At 56.3% G+C, this 15,270-nt stretch overlaps 1 protein-coding gene across 2 annotated transcripts; it reads right to left on the bottom strand.

The window, feature by feature from the left end:
* Positions 1-222: 222 nt before the first annotated feature.
* Positions 223-13,403, bottom strand: CSDC2 (cold shock domain containing C2). Of its 2 annotated transcripts, XM_053895507.1 has the most exons (5): positions 13,128-13,403; positions 7,262-7,407; positions 4,524-4,822; positions 2,777-2,899; positions 223-2,201 (listed from the first exon to the last, which is right to left on the bottom strand). In XM_053895507.1, exons 3-5 carry the CDS (start codon positions 4,697-4,699, stop codon positions 2,039-2,041), a joined length of 462 nt encoding a protein of 153 aa, XP_053751482.1. In that variant the 5' UTR covers positions 4,700-4,822; positions 7,262-7,407; positions 13,128-13,403; the 3' UTR covers positions 223-2,038. The 2 variants fall into 2 exon arrangements, with proteins under 2 accessions (XP_053751482.1, XP_019302565.1); XM_019447020.2 differs by lacking the exon at positions 7,262-7,407.
* Positions 13,404-15,270: the final 1,867 nt, after the last annotated feature.

Raw genomic sequence — 15,270 nt, 5'->3', positions numbered from 1 at the left:
GATTGGTCCCAGTCACAGATGACGTTACAGCCACCGCTTTGCAGATGAGGAAAGAGAAGCAAGATGGCAGGGACTCCCTCCACTCCCCATGGGGTCACACAGGAAGTCTTTGATCCACTTGAGGGGAACAGGCCATTGAAGCCCTGAACAAGGGTTGGTTTGGGGTACCCTCCCCAGGCTCCTCCCCGGGGACCCAGACAGACAGGCAGCTCTGGGCCAGGCTGAGTCACAGTTGAGGGTTTATTGCCAGTGTTAGGAGGTGGGGGAGGGGGAGTCCGGGAGGCTGTGGGTCTCAGGGGGATCTCTGACTTGATGATGCAGGGCTGTGGGTCTGGAGGAGCCCTCCTGCCCCTCTGCCCCTCCCTCCCCGCCAGGCAGCCCTGGGCTGATGTCACCACATCCTGTCTCCCAGCAAGTGCCTTAAGGGAGGGGTGGGGAGGGCACCAATAAACCTTCCACCAAGGAAGCCAGGAAGTCCTTGTTCCTCCAGGGCAAGCCCTAGGCCTTGCTGGAGTAGCTGCAGCTCAGAGTGGGGTGTCAGGCTGGGCCATTCTCAGTTTGCAGGGGCCATCCAGCATATCTCAGCAGTTCTGGCCCCCTAGCCTTGCAGGGACTGAGAACAGGGGAGGGGGAGTCTACCCCAGCTGATCTCTCTACCTTGGGGCCTCAGGGCTCCCACAGGGCTGGGGATCCTTCTAAACAGATACCCCCTCATTCTGGGCATTTGAGCCCATTTTATTCACAGACCCAGTCTCCTAAGGGTCACTGTCCCTGGCAAGACTTCCTTGACCCCCATTTCTTTTCCCATCAAATGATGTGTTTTATGGAAAGGAGGGTGGGGGTGGGGGTGGTGGTAGGATGGAGGCAAAGCTGCTCCGTCCTGGCCTCCCAGGCCAGACCAGCCCCCCACCCAAGAGTGAACACACACACACACACACACACACACACACACCCCTTAAGGACTCGAGAGATCGGGATCACACCTCAGCCACTGGCCTGTTGGGGCACAGTAGCCACCTACTATAGCTGCAGGAAGAGGCCAGCAAGGGGTTGCAGGGCTGGTGGTGTCACAGGCTGAGGGCCATCCTGTAGGTGCCCATGCCTGGCCCTGCCTGAGGGGACATGCGTCTGCATCACTGGGTCCTCAGCAGCCAGTGGATCTGAGCATGGGCGGAGTATCAGCAGAGCCTGTGGGTCAGGGCAAAGGGGATGGCTCCATCCAAACTGGGGGCGATGCTCCCCCACCCCTCCCCAGATCTGCGTCTTGGAGGGCAGAGGCAGCATGGCTCAGCGCAGTCCCGGGGAGGGGACATGGCCTTACCCGAGTTCATAGAGCTGTTATCAGGCTGGGGAGGAGGGACTGTGGCCGGCAAAACCAGGACCCCAAAAACTACATTCCACGCTCAGCTCCTTCTTGCCTACTTCTCCAGTATGCCAAGAGGAGAGAGCAGGTGGAAGGAAGGCTGGGCCGTGGCAGTGAGGAGGGCTCCGTCTGCCTCCAACGTTTGCCCTCTTGCCCTGCCAGAGGCTGGGAGGCTCCCCCAGAGCTCTCGCTGGCCTGGTTTCTGAGAGAAGGGGTACAGGCCACAGTGGGAGACCCCAGCCCAGGGTGGGCGGTTTAAGTACAAGCAGAGTCTGGTCCCGGGGCCAGGCCTGGGGCAGAGGCAAGGGGAACAAGCTGGTACGGTGGGCCCACTGGTGCCCCCGCCTCCCAGGCCTGACGCAGGCCTTCAGAGGCTCAGTGGACAGAAGGGCGAGGGCGTCCTGTGCGGATGTGGCAGGGAGGGGGAGGAGAGAGCGGACAAACAGAAGGCAGGTCTGGTGGCCTCCCCTTCGGTCCAGCTCACACAACAGTCACTGGTCACGGGGGTGGATGGAGGCACACGCTCACGGCCACAAGCACAGACAGACTGACGTGTACACTGAGGCCGCCCAGGGAACTGGGTCAGCCGGCGCAGCGGGGCCCGGAGCCCGAGGCTGCCCATCTACCCAGTGTGGCTCCCCACCCGCCCAGCAGCTGACCCGTGAGCCCCCCAGCCTAGGAGCCCACGACCTGGCCAGACCACGTCTCGTGGGGAGTGTGTGGGGCCAATTGTGTGAGCACCACCTCCACAGCCTGGAACTTCTGATTCTTGGGCGGGATGGGGCACATCTTGTAGGTCACTTCGTCGCCTTCCACTGGCACGTATTCTCCCTCGATGCTGGTGGGCAGGAGAGGAGCGTCAGCTCAGCAGTGGGTCCCCTTCCCAGACGGGCTGGGGGCAGCCTCCCTTCCCTTCCCAGAGTTTGAGCTCTCGAATCCGAATCCATTTAGTGGGAACCCTAAGCAGTCCCTCCCCTGCTGTTTGAGGATTGAGATGTGAAAGGCACAGGAGGTCCGGAGGCCTGGAGAAGCTCAGAGTCCTCTCCAGGTTCTGCCGGGCATCAGGGCCGGGGGCCGGGCCTAGACCGCCTCTCCTATCTCTGCCCTTCAGGCTGAAAAACTCAGGGGCCAGCCCAGCCCTCTCAGTTTTCAAGATGCTGAAACAGGATCCCAGGGCTCAGCCAGTGGTTGGGGGGGGGGGGGGGGTGGTGGTGGTGGTGAGGGTCCTTGCTCCAGCCTAGCCCTCCTCCTCCTCCTCCTCCCATGCACCCGCAGCCCCTGCAGCAGGAGAAAGATGCCAGGAACCCAGATTTCAGCCAGCCAGGGGAGAAGCCTGGGGAGGCATTTCTTGAGGCACTGCCAGGAACCTGCAGCAGGGACCCAGCCAAGAATAGGGACACCGAAGGGACTCACTCAGATACGTGCACAAAGATGTCCTCGGATCCATTCTCGGGTGTGATGAAGCCATGGCCCTGTGAGCGTGAGAACTGCTTACAGACACCCTTGAACACTGGGCCAGCCGAGGCACGGGCTGTCCTGAGGATAGAGCAGGGGGATTAGAGCTACGGTCTGGGGACTCCACCCCCACCCCCGGATGCCCACAGCCCTCCCAGGCCCTGCCTGCAGAGCCCGTCTCAGGGCTGTGGAAAAGCCTCCCCAGGTCAGAAACTGCGCAGTTATGTTAGCCCAGCCCTCTCGCGGTCCCATTGGACAGTAAGGAGACTGAGGCCCAGAGAGGGGAACTGGCTTTCCCAGGGTGCACAGCAAGAGGGTCTCCTGACTCCCAGGGAGTGCCCCCCCACACCCCCCCACTCTCTACACAGCACCCTCGCCTCCTGAGATTGGGCTTACATAGGCTCCTGTTGTAAGATTTCTTTTTATTTTTTTTTTAAGTTTATTTATTTTGAGAGAGAGAGAGAGCACTTGCATGCACACGCACCATAAGCAGGGGAGAAGCAGAGAGAGAGGAGAATCCCAAGCAGTCTCCAAGTTATCAGCTCAGAGCCCAGTGCAGGGCTCAAACTCACAAACCATGAGATCATGAGCTGAGCCAGAGTCAAGAGTTGGACGCTTAACCGATTGAGCCACCCAGGCACCCCCTGTCATAAGACTTCTTAGTGAAGAATATCTAGCCTAAACTTGAGTGCCTCCTGAAACGGGGAGCTCACTACTTTTTGAGGCAGCTGTATCCTATTCACGTACTTGTCACTCATCCATTCATTCATCATTTATTAAGCATCTGCTCTGTGCCTGGCCTTGGGTTGGACATAGGGGACAATTAGTGCCTGCCATCAAAAACCTCTCCTTTAGGGACGCCTGCCTGGCTCAATCAGTGAAGCATGCTACTCTTGATCTTGGGATCATGAGTTCAAGCCCCACGTTGGGCACGGAGCTTATTAGAGAAAACAAAACAAACAAACAGGCGGCTGGGTGGCTCAGTTGCTTGGGCGTCTGACTCTTGATTTCGGCTCAGGTCGTGATCTCATGGTTTGTGGGTTTGAGCCCTGTGTCTGGCTCTGTGCTGATGGTGCAGAGCCTGCTTGGGATTCTCTCTCTCTGCCCCTTCCCTGCTTACTCGCTCTCTCAAAAATGAAATGAAATGAAATATAAAATACTCTCTTCTTTGGCCAAGGCAAGTCAGTTTCCTTTGCAATTTCCACAAACCCCCTCCCCCCCTGTGATCCCATCCAGTGATCTATCCTAGAGGCTCAAGGCTGGTCTCTGTCTAGACTGCCCACCCCTCACCAAAGGTCAATCGCATGCTTCCACTTCTGTCCAGGTTGATGCACGTATGTGGAACACCCAACTTCCTTCACCCAATACATCTTCCAAACCCACTAGGACCTCACCTTCCCCGATGCCTGAAGCTGGGTCCTCTCCCCCTACCCTGCAGGGTGGAGGTGAATGGTAGATAAATTACTTCTGGATTATAGGCAGTTAATGGGCAAAGACTGTCTTAATCACCACTGGATCCCCTGGTCAGGTGCTCAATAAATCTTAGTGGAGTGAATGAATGAATGAATGAACACAGTAGTTACTGGAAGGTTCATACACAGCTCCCCTGGACTTGAGTGAGGACAACAGGGGTCGGAAAAGGATGGGGCTGGGGACTCGTCCTGGGGAAAGATCACTGGAGCCTGGGCGGGGGGCAGGTACTCACGCTGAGTATGTCCTGGTCCGTTTGGTGGGCAGAGGACTGGGCAGGTCCCGAGATGAGACACCTCCCCGCTCCCAGACCCTGCTGCCCTCCCGGTGGAAAGGGAAGGTGGGCCAGACAGGAGACTTGGGAGAGTGGAGTGGGGGCACTACTGGGGGTGACGTGGGCTCTGAAGTCATGGCGGATCCAGCAAGAGAGCCTGGTGGGCTCCCGGGCTCAGGGGCCGGTGAAGAACTCGGGCGTCCTTGCGGGCAGGGCCCGGCCTGGCCCTGCTCGGCAGCCGCACCAGCCACAGGCTCCGTCTGGAATGGGGAGAGAGAGGTACAGGTGAGTGTGGTCCAGGATGAGCAGATTCTAGACACCGGGCACAAGTCTGGAGCTCTGGGCCTGCTTGTGAATCCTCACACAGTGACTTCAGGACCCTGACTTAGGGTCCTCACCAGGAAGACAAAACAGTCATCTAACCTTGCTATGAGCTGAATTGTTTCCCCTAAAATTCATATGCTGAAGTCCTAACCCCCAATGTGATGGTATTGGAGATGGGGCCTTTGGGAGGTAATGAGGTATCGGTGAGGTCACAAGGGTGGGGCCCCGTGATGGGATTAATGCCCTTGGAAGAAGAGACTCAGAAAGCTTGCTTCCTCTTTGCCAGGTGACGAACACTGCCGGAAGGGGGAGGTCTACAAAACAGGACAATGGCTCGCACCAGAAGGAGACCGTGCTGTGCCCTGATCCTGGGCTTCCAGCTCCAGAACTGTGAGGAGTAAATGTCTGCTGTTTAAGCCCCCAGGCTGTGGTATTTGGTCACGACGGATGGTGCAAGCTAAGACTAACCTCAAAGTCCTTCCAGCTTGAAGCTTAATTCTCTCACTCTAGGGGTCCGGGAGGTGGGATGGGTAAGGTGACCAGTGATGGTCTGGAACATAGTTTCGCACGAGCGTCAGCAGCTTCAAATCCACAGACCTGGGTTTGAACCTCAGCTTTGTCGCTGTAACTTCGTGACTCCAACAGTTCCATCATGGTGGGTGGGAACGCAGGCTCTGACCCAGATGGGCTTGAATCCCTCCTCCTATACCTAACTGGCTGTGCAGCCTTTGTCAACACTCTTAACCTTTGGCTCAGTTTCCTGCTCTGTAAAATGGGGATAGTGCTGGTTCTTACTTCATGGAGAAGGTTGCCGTGTGGATTTCATGACTCTCCACCTGCTTCGAACACCATGAGCGCGTGGTAAGCTCTTGAGAATGCTGGTGATTTTTCCTTAGCCCCACGTTCCTCTGCTCCAAAATGATGTTGAAGATACTCACCATGCAAGGTTGCTGTGAAGTCCACGATTGAGTGTGTGTGACAGCGTCTGGCATCTCAGAGATGCCCGATAAATTGCTGTCATCAGTGCTGATCAGTAGAAATTCCCTCATCACCTGCTCAGTGCCTGGATGACCTTGAAAGAATGCGTCCTCTATTTTCCTCTATTGGGGAAGAGAACACATTCCCTCTCCCCAGGGGTTGGGAAGTCTTAGGCCCCAAGAGACACTGCTGTGGAACCCTGGGGAGGATAGCTCAGTGGACTGAACCAGGCTGTTGGCCGAGCCTGCGGCAGGCGGCCTGGGGCCAGGCAGGACACCCAGACCAGGAGAGCACGAGCACCCCAGCCCTGCCGTGTACTAGCTGCTGACCTCGGGTAGCACTTCCACTGGCCTCAGTTAACTCATCTGTATAATGGATCTGATAAACACCACCACACTCCCTCACAGGCTATGGCCAGGCGTGGCTAAGCCTGGGGATATAAAGAAGCGCTCATAATCCAGTCATGTAGGAGGGAGGATGGCGAGGTTCTCTACTTCCTCACCCCTGTTCTTCACTACCTCACCCCCTCACCCAAAGGCCCTGGTGCCAGAGGTAAATCCCTGAGCCTCAAGCCTATTTCTGGCCTCCATCTTGCGCCCCACCCCAGCCTAGAATTTCCAGGGAAGAGTTTAAGGCTCCTTAGGAGTCCAGAGTCCAAGGAGCCCCAAAACACGGCATGGCAGGGCTCTGGGAGGACTGAGGACTCACATCACCCAACAGCAGGGCAGGTCTCCTGGCCGCCGTTCAAGGTCACACAGCAAGCGGGATTTTTCTGGGTCAGGATGATGAGCTGTCTCTGCTGTCCCTAGGGGTGGAGATGCTCCTCCTGCCCAGCAGCCCCCATCCCCCTCCGGCCAGGAGAGCTGCAGGGGAGCGGCCACCGCCTCTCAGGCCCCTCATACCTCCTCATGACCGCTCAAACTGAGGTGGGCTTTTTCTTCCTGAGCCTGCTCCAGGAGGCAGGGCCAGGTGTGGCATTTTTATTCCCATTTTAATTTTTTTTTTTAATGTATTCGTTTTTGAGAGAGAGACAGAGCATGAGCGGGAGAGGAGCAGGGAGAGAGAGGGAGACACAGAATCTGAAGCAGGCTCCAGGCTCCCAGCTGTCAGCACAGAGCCTGTCGCAGGGCTCAAACCCATGAACTGCAAGAGATCACAACCTGAGCCGAAGTCAGACGCCCAACTGACTGCACCACCCAGTTGCCCCTTATTCCATTTTTAGAAGAAAAGCAATCACGCAGAAACTTATACAGGAACGTTCACAGCAGCATTTTTTATAATAGGCCCAAAGTGGAAACAACCCAAAAGTCCATCAACAGATGTATGGAGAAACACGATGTAGTATAGCCATAGATTGGAATATTACTCAGCCATGAAAAGGAATGAAATGCCAATACCCGCTCCAACACGGACGAGACTGGAAACCATTATGCTACGTGGAAGAAGCCAGTCACAAAAGGCCACATTGCGTGATTCCATCCACGTGAAATGTCCAGAACTGACAGATCCACAGAGACAGAGAGCACATTAGTGGTTGCCAGGCCTGGGGGGGAAGGGATAAAGGGGAGTAAATTCTTTTTTTTTTTTCATGTTTATCTATTTTGAGAGAGAGCGCATGTGTGTGTGTGTGTGTGTGTGTGTGTGTGTGTGTGAGCGAGGGAGGGGCACAGAGAGAGAGAGAGAGAGAGAGAGAGAGAGAGAGAGAGAATGAGAGAGAGAATCCTAAGCAGGTTTCATCCTGTGAGCCTGGAGCCTGACTCGGGGCTTGATCTCATGAACCCATGGGATCATGACCTGAGCTAAAATCCAGAGTCAGACACTTAACCGACTGAGTCACCCCGGTGCCCCAAGGGGGAGTAAATTTTAATGGGTGCCAAGTTTCTTTCTAGGGTGATGAAAATGTCCTCAAACCCACTGTGGCATTGTTGCACAACTCTGAATATACTAAAAACCACTGACTTGTCTACCTTAAACAGTTGAATTATATGGTATGTGAATTATATTGCAATTAAGCTGTTATCAAAAAGGAAAGCAGGCGGCAAATCTACCCAAGATGCCACCGCCGGGAAAGCAGGAGGCATCGGGCCCTACAGCTCACTCCGGGGTGCCTCCCTCCCCCGCGATGTGGGCACGGAGGGCAGGTGGACAGAGGTTCTGCTTCCTTCTCTCCAGGACGCAGGGCGGGCCTGCCCACTGCACAGTTTTCCCAGGGCTGGTATTGTGCTTGGCGGTGACAGCCGGTGCTGGGAGGTCTTGTGGGGGAGGGGCACAGGCAGCCCACAGTGGTTTCCAGGGAGACACAGCTGAGCTGGGCCCTGCTCCCGCCAGCCAGCCAGGCCTCCTAACCCAAAGCCTCTTTCAGGGAAGGGGGCAAGATGCATTGATTACCCAGGGTTAGGGTTGACAGCAGCCCCCCTTCCTGGCCCTCCCCAGAATGGGTTCCCCATAATGGACCAGGCAGCGGGAGAGAAGTGGTTGGAATAAGAGCAATGACAGGTGCTCCTGCCCTCCAGCCCTGTAGGCCTGGCAGGGACTGCTCCCTGACCCTTGAACCCCATCCCAGCCCAGCAGCTCTCTAGAAGAAGCCCACAGTTGGCCTTAGAGCAGGAGTTAGGGCTGGGGGGTGGTGACCGGGCAGCCTCCACAGTGCAGAGAGCACTGCTCTGCGGTCTCCCCTCACCTCCTTCCTCTTCTGGAAAACGGGGAGTACAAGAAGGCCTCCTCCAGAGGACACCGTGAGGCTGAGATGGGATGGGATGCGGGAAGAACTGGGTAGGTGCCGGGTAAGAGCTTGCTCCTCCCAGACAGGGGTGCTCAATGCTTAGGACGAAGGAGGAGTGGGTAGAAGGAGAGACCCAGCTGAGCTGAGCCAAGCCCACCCTCACTCTCCTCTTCCCCGCTTCCCCAGAGAATTGCCCACCCACCAGGTCCCTACCTTGCTTCTCCTTTTTCTTAAATTCCTGCAGCTGCCCGTTAAGGCGGCTGCGATCACTACTATGTCTTGCAGATGAAGAAACTGAGGCTCAGAAAGACTAAGTCACCCACTCAAGGCCACACAGCAATTAATGTCTGAGCCAGGACTTGAACCAAGGTAGTCTGGCTCTGGAGCCCTGCAGTGGGAAGTCAGGAATCCTGGGTTCAGGCCCTGCATTGCTACTGAGGGGCTCTGCGAACTTGGACAGCCTTCCCCTCTCTGGGCCAGACCAGGGAGAAGGAAAGAAGGGGATGCCTCCAGTGCAGACCCTCCAGTGCAGTGCCTCCAGAAGAAAGGAGGCAGAAAGGGGCAGGCAAAGGCCCAGCTTTTATCGTCTGAGTGCTGCACACCGTGCAAAAGTCTTTGAGGAGGCTGCTTTCCATTTCAAAATCTCCCAGTTGCCCTGAAAGGTTGGAATTACAATTGTTTCTATTTTACAGATGAGGAAACTGAGGCTTAGAGAGGCTCTAAGTGACTTGCCCAAGGTCACACAGCAGGGAAGTGACAGAGCCCAGGTTTGTCTGAAGGCGAACAGTGCTCTTCCTGTGAGGTTAAATTCTGTTCCTGGTTCAGCCAAAACGCGGCTGGAGTTTTACCAGAAGAACTTTCCCTGAGAAACTAAAGGGGAAGATAAACTCCTCCAAAAGCAAAGAAACAGATGTGTTTGTAGAACATTCGTTTCGGTTCAGACAGAGTTAGAGCCCAGCCCCCAAGGGAGCATCTCTTACAGAAACAATGCCCTTCACGATGAGCCGATGGACATTCAGAGGGCAGGTCGGGCCCCGGACGGCCTGGGTTGGAACCCTGGGTCTGCAGTGACCCTCTCTCTCTCCGAGCCTCAGTTTCCTCCTCTGCCAGATGGGGCTAATAGCAGCACCTGTCTCGCTGGTGGGAGGAGCTGAGGAGCTGCTGTATCAACGGTCCACCTGTGAGAGGGCATCTCCCTCTCTGATCCTCCCGGCCAAGCTTGTCTTCATTTCCCTGCATGAAGGCCAAACCCCAGCAATTCTGCAGACAGAAGGACCAGGGGAGGTAAAAGCCAAACATCAGGGCTGTTCAGAGGTAACCTGAGGTGAGGCCCTGATACGGTGTCATGGGGCCGTGGGGCTGTGGGCAGTGACTCAGCCCTGTCAGCAGGTGACTGCCGTCCTGGTGCTGGGGCTCCTCCAAGTCTCAGGTACCCCAAAAAGAGTGGGGCAGGAAATGGCTACCAGAGTCCTCTCTTGACCACGAGAATCCCTCTTGTTCCGGGCAGATTAGGAAAAGCAAACTAGCTCAACCACCCCGTGCTATGTGATCTGGAGCAAGCACTTAACCCTCTCTGGGCCTCGTTTTTCCCTTCAGCTACTCGAATCATCACTGGTCCAGATGACTATTGAAGGTCAGTCCAGCTGTCCTCTGAGATCGTCAAAAACCCACGTATAACCGAAAGGAAACCGAATGCCAGGCATCGGAACAACAGACACGAGAGGAGACAGGCCCACCCTTCGAGGGCCCCCAGTCCAGTGGGAGGAACAGATTGACCAGAACACAGCGTGGGAAGTCCTAACATGACAAGAGGCGTGGCCACCACATACCGATTGTTAGCCGCGTGCCAGTGGTGTGCCAAGTCCTTGGCCCCATTCCCTCAGGTAGACCCCACGACCCCCTCCCACATAATTACATTATCCCCATTCTTTAGAAGAGTAAACAGGCCCAGAGAGGGGAAGTGCGGGGTCACACGGCAGGTCAGGAGCTGTGCTTCTGCACCTGGAGAGGTTGGGGGGCGGGTTATAGAAAGACCTCTGGGAGGTGGGGGGGGGGAGCTCCCTGACATTTCCTGCCCTCCCCTGGAGAAGGAAAAGCAGGGGTGTGGAAGAATTGGGGAGACAGGGCTTGGGGTTCTATTTCTGGCTTTGTGCTGACTCAGACCATGACCTTAGGTGAATCACTTGCCAACTCTGGCAAGCTTAAAAACAACTCCCCCAACAGAAGTGTCCCAGCCCCAAGTCCCTGGTATGGAGGAGCAGCCAGGGGGAGGAAAGGGTACAGTGGCTAAAAAGGGGAAGGACAGAGAACACAGGACGGCGATGGGAAGGCTTTCTGAACGTTGGGGTCTTGTCCATGGTGGGCCCAGGAGGGTGAGGAAACGGCTTCAGGACCAAGAGCCAGAAGCCAGCACTTCCCCGGCCACCCCCTCCCCCCAGCCACCAGACATTCCTTAAAATACATCAGTGCCAAAGCTGCTCCAGCAGCTGGAGGTGACCTAATTAAACCTCATTCTTTCCCCTCCTACAGTGTATGTGTAAGGGGGTGAGGGGCTGCCCCAGCCAATACTCGAGCTTCATCGAGGCCTTTTGAACTCTCCTTGTCACGTGCCCCTACGTCCCTGGGGGGCTGTTCTGACGAAGGCCTTTGGGCTTCCTTGGCATCGGTGGGGGTGAGGATGCCAAGATGGACGGCGCAAGAGCCGTGCTCACATCCCAGCTCTGCCGGGCTGTGTGACCCTGAGCGAGTCACTTCCCCACTCTGAACCCCCCTAGACAGAGGAAGGGGTTGGTCAAAGTCACGCTGGTAGCTGAATTCAAATCAGTGTGACCCCAAAGCCCAGAGCTTCCCAACGTGCCGTGCCCCCACCCCCGTGACCACGATTCCACCGGCTTTGGAGCAGGGGAAAAGCGCCCCTGCTACTTGCTGCTCCCTGCCCTGCTGCACCACACGGACGAAGGTCTGAACTGCCCCAAGCCCCCTTCCCACCAGGCTCTGGGACTTGGCTGTGCTGGTGGTGACCCGTAGACGGGACCAGCTCAGCCAAGTCCTGAGCGCCCTCTGCTGGTGCCAATCTAGGGGACCTGCCTCCAGACCAGCCTGTGGGTGTCCCCTTTCCACGGGCTGGCTGTATAAGACCCCCCTGTTCCTCCCCCCTGAGCCCCTCCACGGCCAGTGGGCATCCGTGAACATAGCCAGGCCTGGGAGGGGACTCTGTGGCCCAAACTGTCCTTCGGCCTTTCCCAGGCCCTCGTGCAAACAGTTCCTGCTTAGACCTCTTTTTTTGGAGTAGGGGGCAGACACATCCAGAGGGGTGGGGGCAGATACAGGAAACAGATGTTAGAAAGGACTTCAAGGAAATGGTGGGGGTAGGCGGAGGGAGTCTGGGTGAAGGAAACATCCAGAATTTGGAGGGCCCAGAGGCCTCTAGGATGGAGTCTGTTTGGGGGAGCCGGCTCCCCATCCTCCGGGGGGCTGGAGACCGCCCCATCCCATCGAGAGGCCTCTGCTGGAGCACCTCCAGGTGGGCACGGTGCCAGGCTCTCAGAGAGGTTGCCCACCCCTCACCCCCCACCCGGGCACGCTTTCCTCCTCCCCTCCCCCAGCCCCAGCCGCTGCAGCAGTTCACGCTGTATTTATTATTGTTCTCTCGCTCAGCGTCCCCCTCCCCTCTCCCTGGGAAGAGCCTGCAGGCTGGCAGCTTGGCAGGAACCTGCTGTCTCCCTTGCGGGTGCGAGCATCACCCTTATCTCTGCCTGGACTCCTTGTGCCGGGGCAGGGGGCACTCAGGGACGGGGCGTCCCACAGAGGGGGGGGGGCAGCCCTGGCTTATCATCCTAGCTCTCCAGGGACTGCACCCTGGCAAGAGTGGAGGTCAAAGCCAGACCTGCAAGCAGGGGAGAGGAGTGGCCTCAGGAGAGGAGAGGAGAGCTCTGGGTGGCGGTGGCTCTGAGGTGAAAATAATTACATGGAGCCACCTCTCCAAGCCAATTAACACAATTATCCCCATCGCGTCTGGGAAGAAATAGAGTCAGGACAAGACAGCTGCTCCAGGTCCAACTGTCTGCCTGCCCTAGATGGTCCCTCCCAAGCCCCAGCCCCAAATTCCAGGGAGAAAGACCCATCTGCTCCCTGCTGCATTCTCATTTTGGCAGGAGCACGATTATTTCCCCGGTCAGGGCTCTTCCCCTGGTTCTCAGACAGGAGGCTGCGGCTTGGCAGGTGTCTGCTGTTTCTCTGCCTCTTGAGCCAGACACAAGTCCCAGACACACACATACAGACACACACTCTCCAACAGGGAACCACACAGCCTCAGCTTCCCTTGGGGGCCAAGAGGAGGGAGGGAGGCAGGGGAGGAGGGAGGACAGGGTGGGCTCATCTACACATCCTCCTACGTCCCCGGAGTAAACTGGACTGGGCTGGGCCAGTCTCAGGGGAGGTAGCCACCTTCCGCGGCCCGCCACCTCGTGCCTCCCTGCTTCGCCCCTGCCAAAGCCAGTTTCTGGAGCTGGTGTGCCCTCCTCCCCCAACCGGCCCCTTACCTCTCCCTGGCAGATGAGGTCCAGGCACTGCCTCCTGCCGCCGCCTTCAGCACTCTGCCTCTCTCGGGGCGCTTGGAGCTGGCCAGCAGGGGAGGGTCTGAAAGATGTGTTGTGTGCACGCCTGTGTGTGTGTGTGTGTGTGTGTGTGTGTGTGTGTGTGTGTGAGAGAGAGAGAGAGAGAGAGAGAGAGAGAGAGAGAGAGAATGCAGCACCTCAAGCCCCTCACTCACTCACTCACACACGCCCTCCTCCTGACGTCAGGAAGAGCGAGAGGGAGGGACTGGGTTGGGAGTTTGTACTCCCTGCTTAAAGGGACATGGGGCCCTGTTGCCTCTGGGCCAGACACCGCCTCCTGAGTCAGGCACAGGCTGGGCGAGAGAGTTAGCTGCGTCTCTCAGGGCCCTAAAGCTTCTTTTTTTGGAAAGTGGCTTTTATTGCCAGGCCAGGGTATAATTTGCCCTGCCAGGTGGGAGTAGCTGCTGAGGAATGCAGGGGGAGAGTAGCTGGGGCAGCCTGCATTCCTGGCAATTAGAGAGCTAGTGGGTGGGAGTGCTTGTGTGTGTGTGTGTGTGTGTGTGTGTGTGTGTGTGTGTGTGTGTGCACACGCCGGGGGCTGTGGGCTGTGGCGTGGGGGGTGAGGCTGGGAGAACTGAGGTCGCAGCAGAGAGGAGCTCTCTCTGAGGATGCTCCAGACAAGAGTGCGATAAGCCGGGTTTCCAGGGTCTCTCAGACCTTCCTCTACCCTCTGGTTCCTCACAGTGTCCCCTGTCCTCCATTAACACTGACACTGTGCTCAGATCTGTCCTTCACTTGGCCGAAATCTTTGTGAACAAGGTACATGAACATTGGCAAGTCACAGAACTCATCTGTTTCTCTGGCCCCCAGTAGAAGACATTTCAATTGAATTGAATTGAATTGAATTGAATTGAATTGAATTGAAGAAGACCCTAAGGGAAGAGTAAGCTTGCTACAGGCACATACACACACACACACACACACACACACACACACTCCAGGCTGTACGGCTCCCCCTTCCTTCCCAGGCTCCCCCTCCCTTCCCAGGGCCCAAGTTTTAACTTCAGAGAGGCGCTGGGTGTGAATCTCCACTCCAGCACCTCAGGCTGTGTGCGCTTAGGAAAAACTTACTGATTCTGATCCTCCGCAGCCTTTCCGTAAAGTAGAGAAGAGAGGCCCTTCCTGAGAGGGTGGTGGTGCCAGTGCAGTACATAGATAAGCCCCAGGCCCCACGGAAGAGGCTTCCACAAAGGGGTTTCTCTTCCTTCCCATCCTCTTTCCTCAGCCTTGGCTTAGAAGGAAGGAAGACTTTGCTGTATATATCCTTAGTCCTCCCGAGGCAGGCTGGCACTTTCAAAAGAAGTCTTATTGGAGCGCCTGGGCGTCCAACTTCGGCTCAGGTCATGATCTCATGGTCCGTGAGTTGGAGCCCCACGTCAGGCTCTGTGCTGACAGCTCAGAACCTGGAGCCTGCTTGGGATTCTGTCTCCTTCTCCCTCTGCCCCTCCCCTGCTCACGCTCTGTCTCTGTCTCTCTTTCTGTCTCTGTCTGTCTCTCTCTAAAAAGTAAATAAACGTTAAAAATTTTTTTTTCAAAAGAAGTCTTATTAAAATTAAAAAGAGGAGGGTGTTAAAAGAAAACAATCCATAAAAATACAAATAATAACAACAGCTTGTAAGACCCACTGAGGGCCGTGTGCCAGGCAACATGCTTTGCTACCATTTAAGGCTCACAAAAAGCCAGCCATTTATTATCATCATCCCTGTCTTGCTGGCGAGGACGTGAGGCTCAGACAGGAGGGAATGGACTGTGTTCATTACCTGGTTAGAAGGATATTTGAATCCAGCGCTGTCCAAGGCCACCACACATCCCCACCTTTCCAGAATCAGGCTCAGACAGTCTAGGTTTCTGATTCACCTGAGAGACGGTGATTTGTGCATCGTTACCTGAGGCCTGGGGTTCTGTTTCTATTCCACCACTAGGCTGGGAACCCTCACCCCACTTAAACCTTTCTCTGCTTTCCTTGGTTTCCTCCCTTCCAAAGACCATAATAGTTTCCAAAGTACACGCATGGGCATCAGCTCACCTGCTGCTCACAGCAGCTCTGAGGTTTACTTGGATGAGGAAG

Source organism: Panthera pardus, unplaced genomic scaffold (assembly GCF_024362965.1).
Source record: "Panthera pardus isolate Hobbes unplaced genomic scaffold, ASM2436296v1 HiC_scaffold_6, whole genome shotgun sequence".
Taxonomy (NCBI): Eukaryota; Metazoa; Chordata; class Mammalia; order Carnivora; family Felidae; genus Panthera; species Panthera pardus.
Note: the sequence above shows the minus strand (reverse complement) of the source record. Positions and strands in the feature narration are given on the sequence as shown.

What these genes read in the sequence shown, in the direction of transcription:
- CSDC2 (XM_053895507.1), bottom strand. Translation starts at nt 4,699, where the DNA reads ATGACTTCAGAGCCCACGTCACCCCCAGTAGTGCCCCCACTCCACTCT. An exon ending in CGGACCAGGACATACTCAGC is followed by an intron (nt 2,900 to 4,523) that starts GTGAGTACCTGC and finishes CTCTATCCTCAG; the next exon opens with GACAGCCCGTGCCTCGGCTG. An exon ending in ATCTTTGTGCACGTATCTGA is followed by an intron (nt 2,202 to 2,776) that starts GTGAGTCCCTTC and finishes CCTGCCCACCAG; the next exon opens with CATCGAGGGAGAATACGTGC.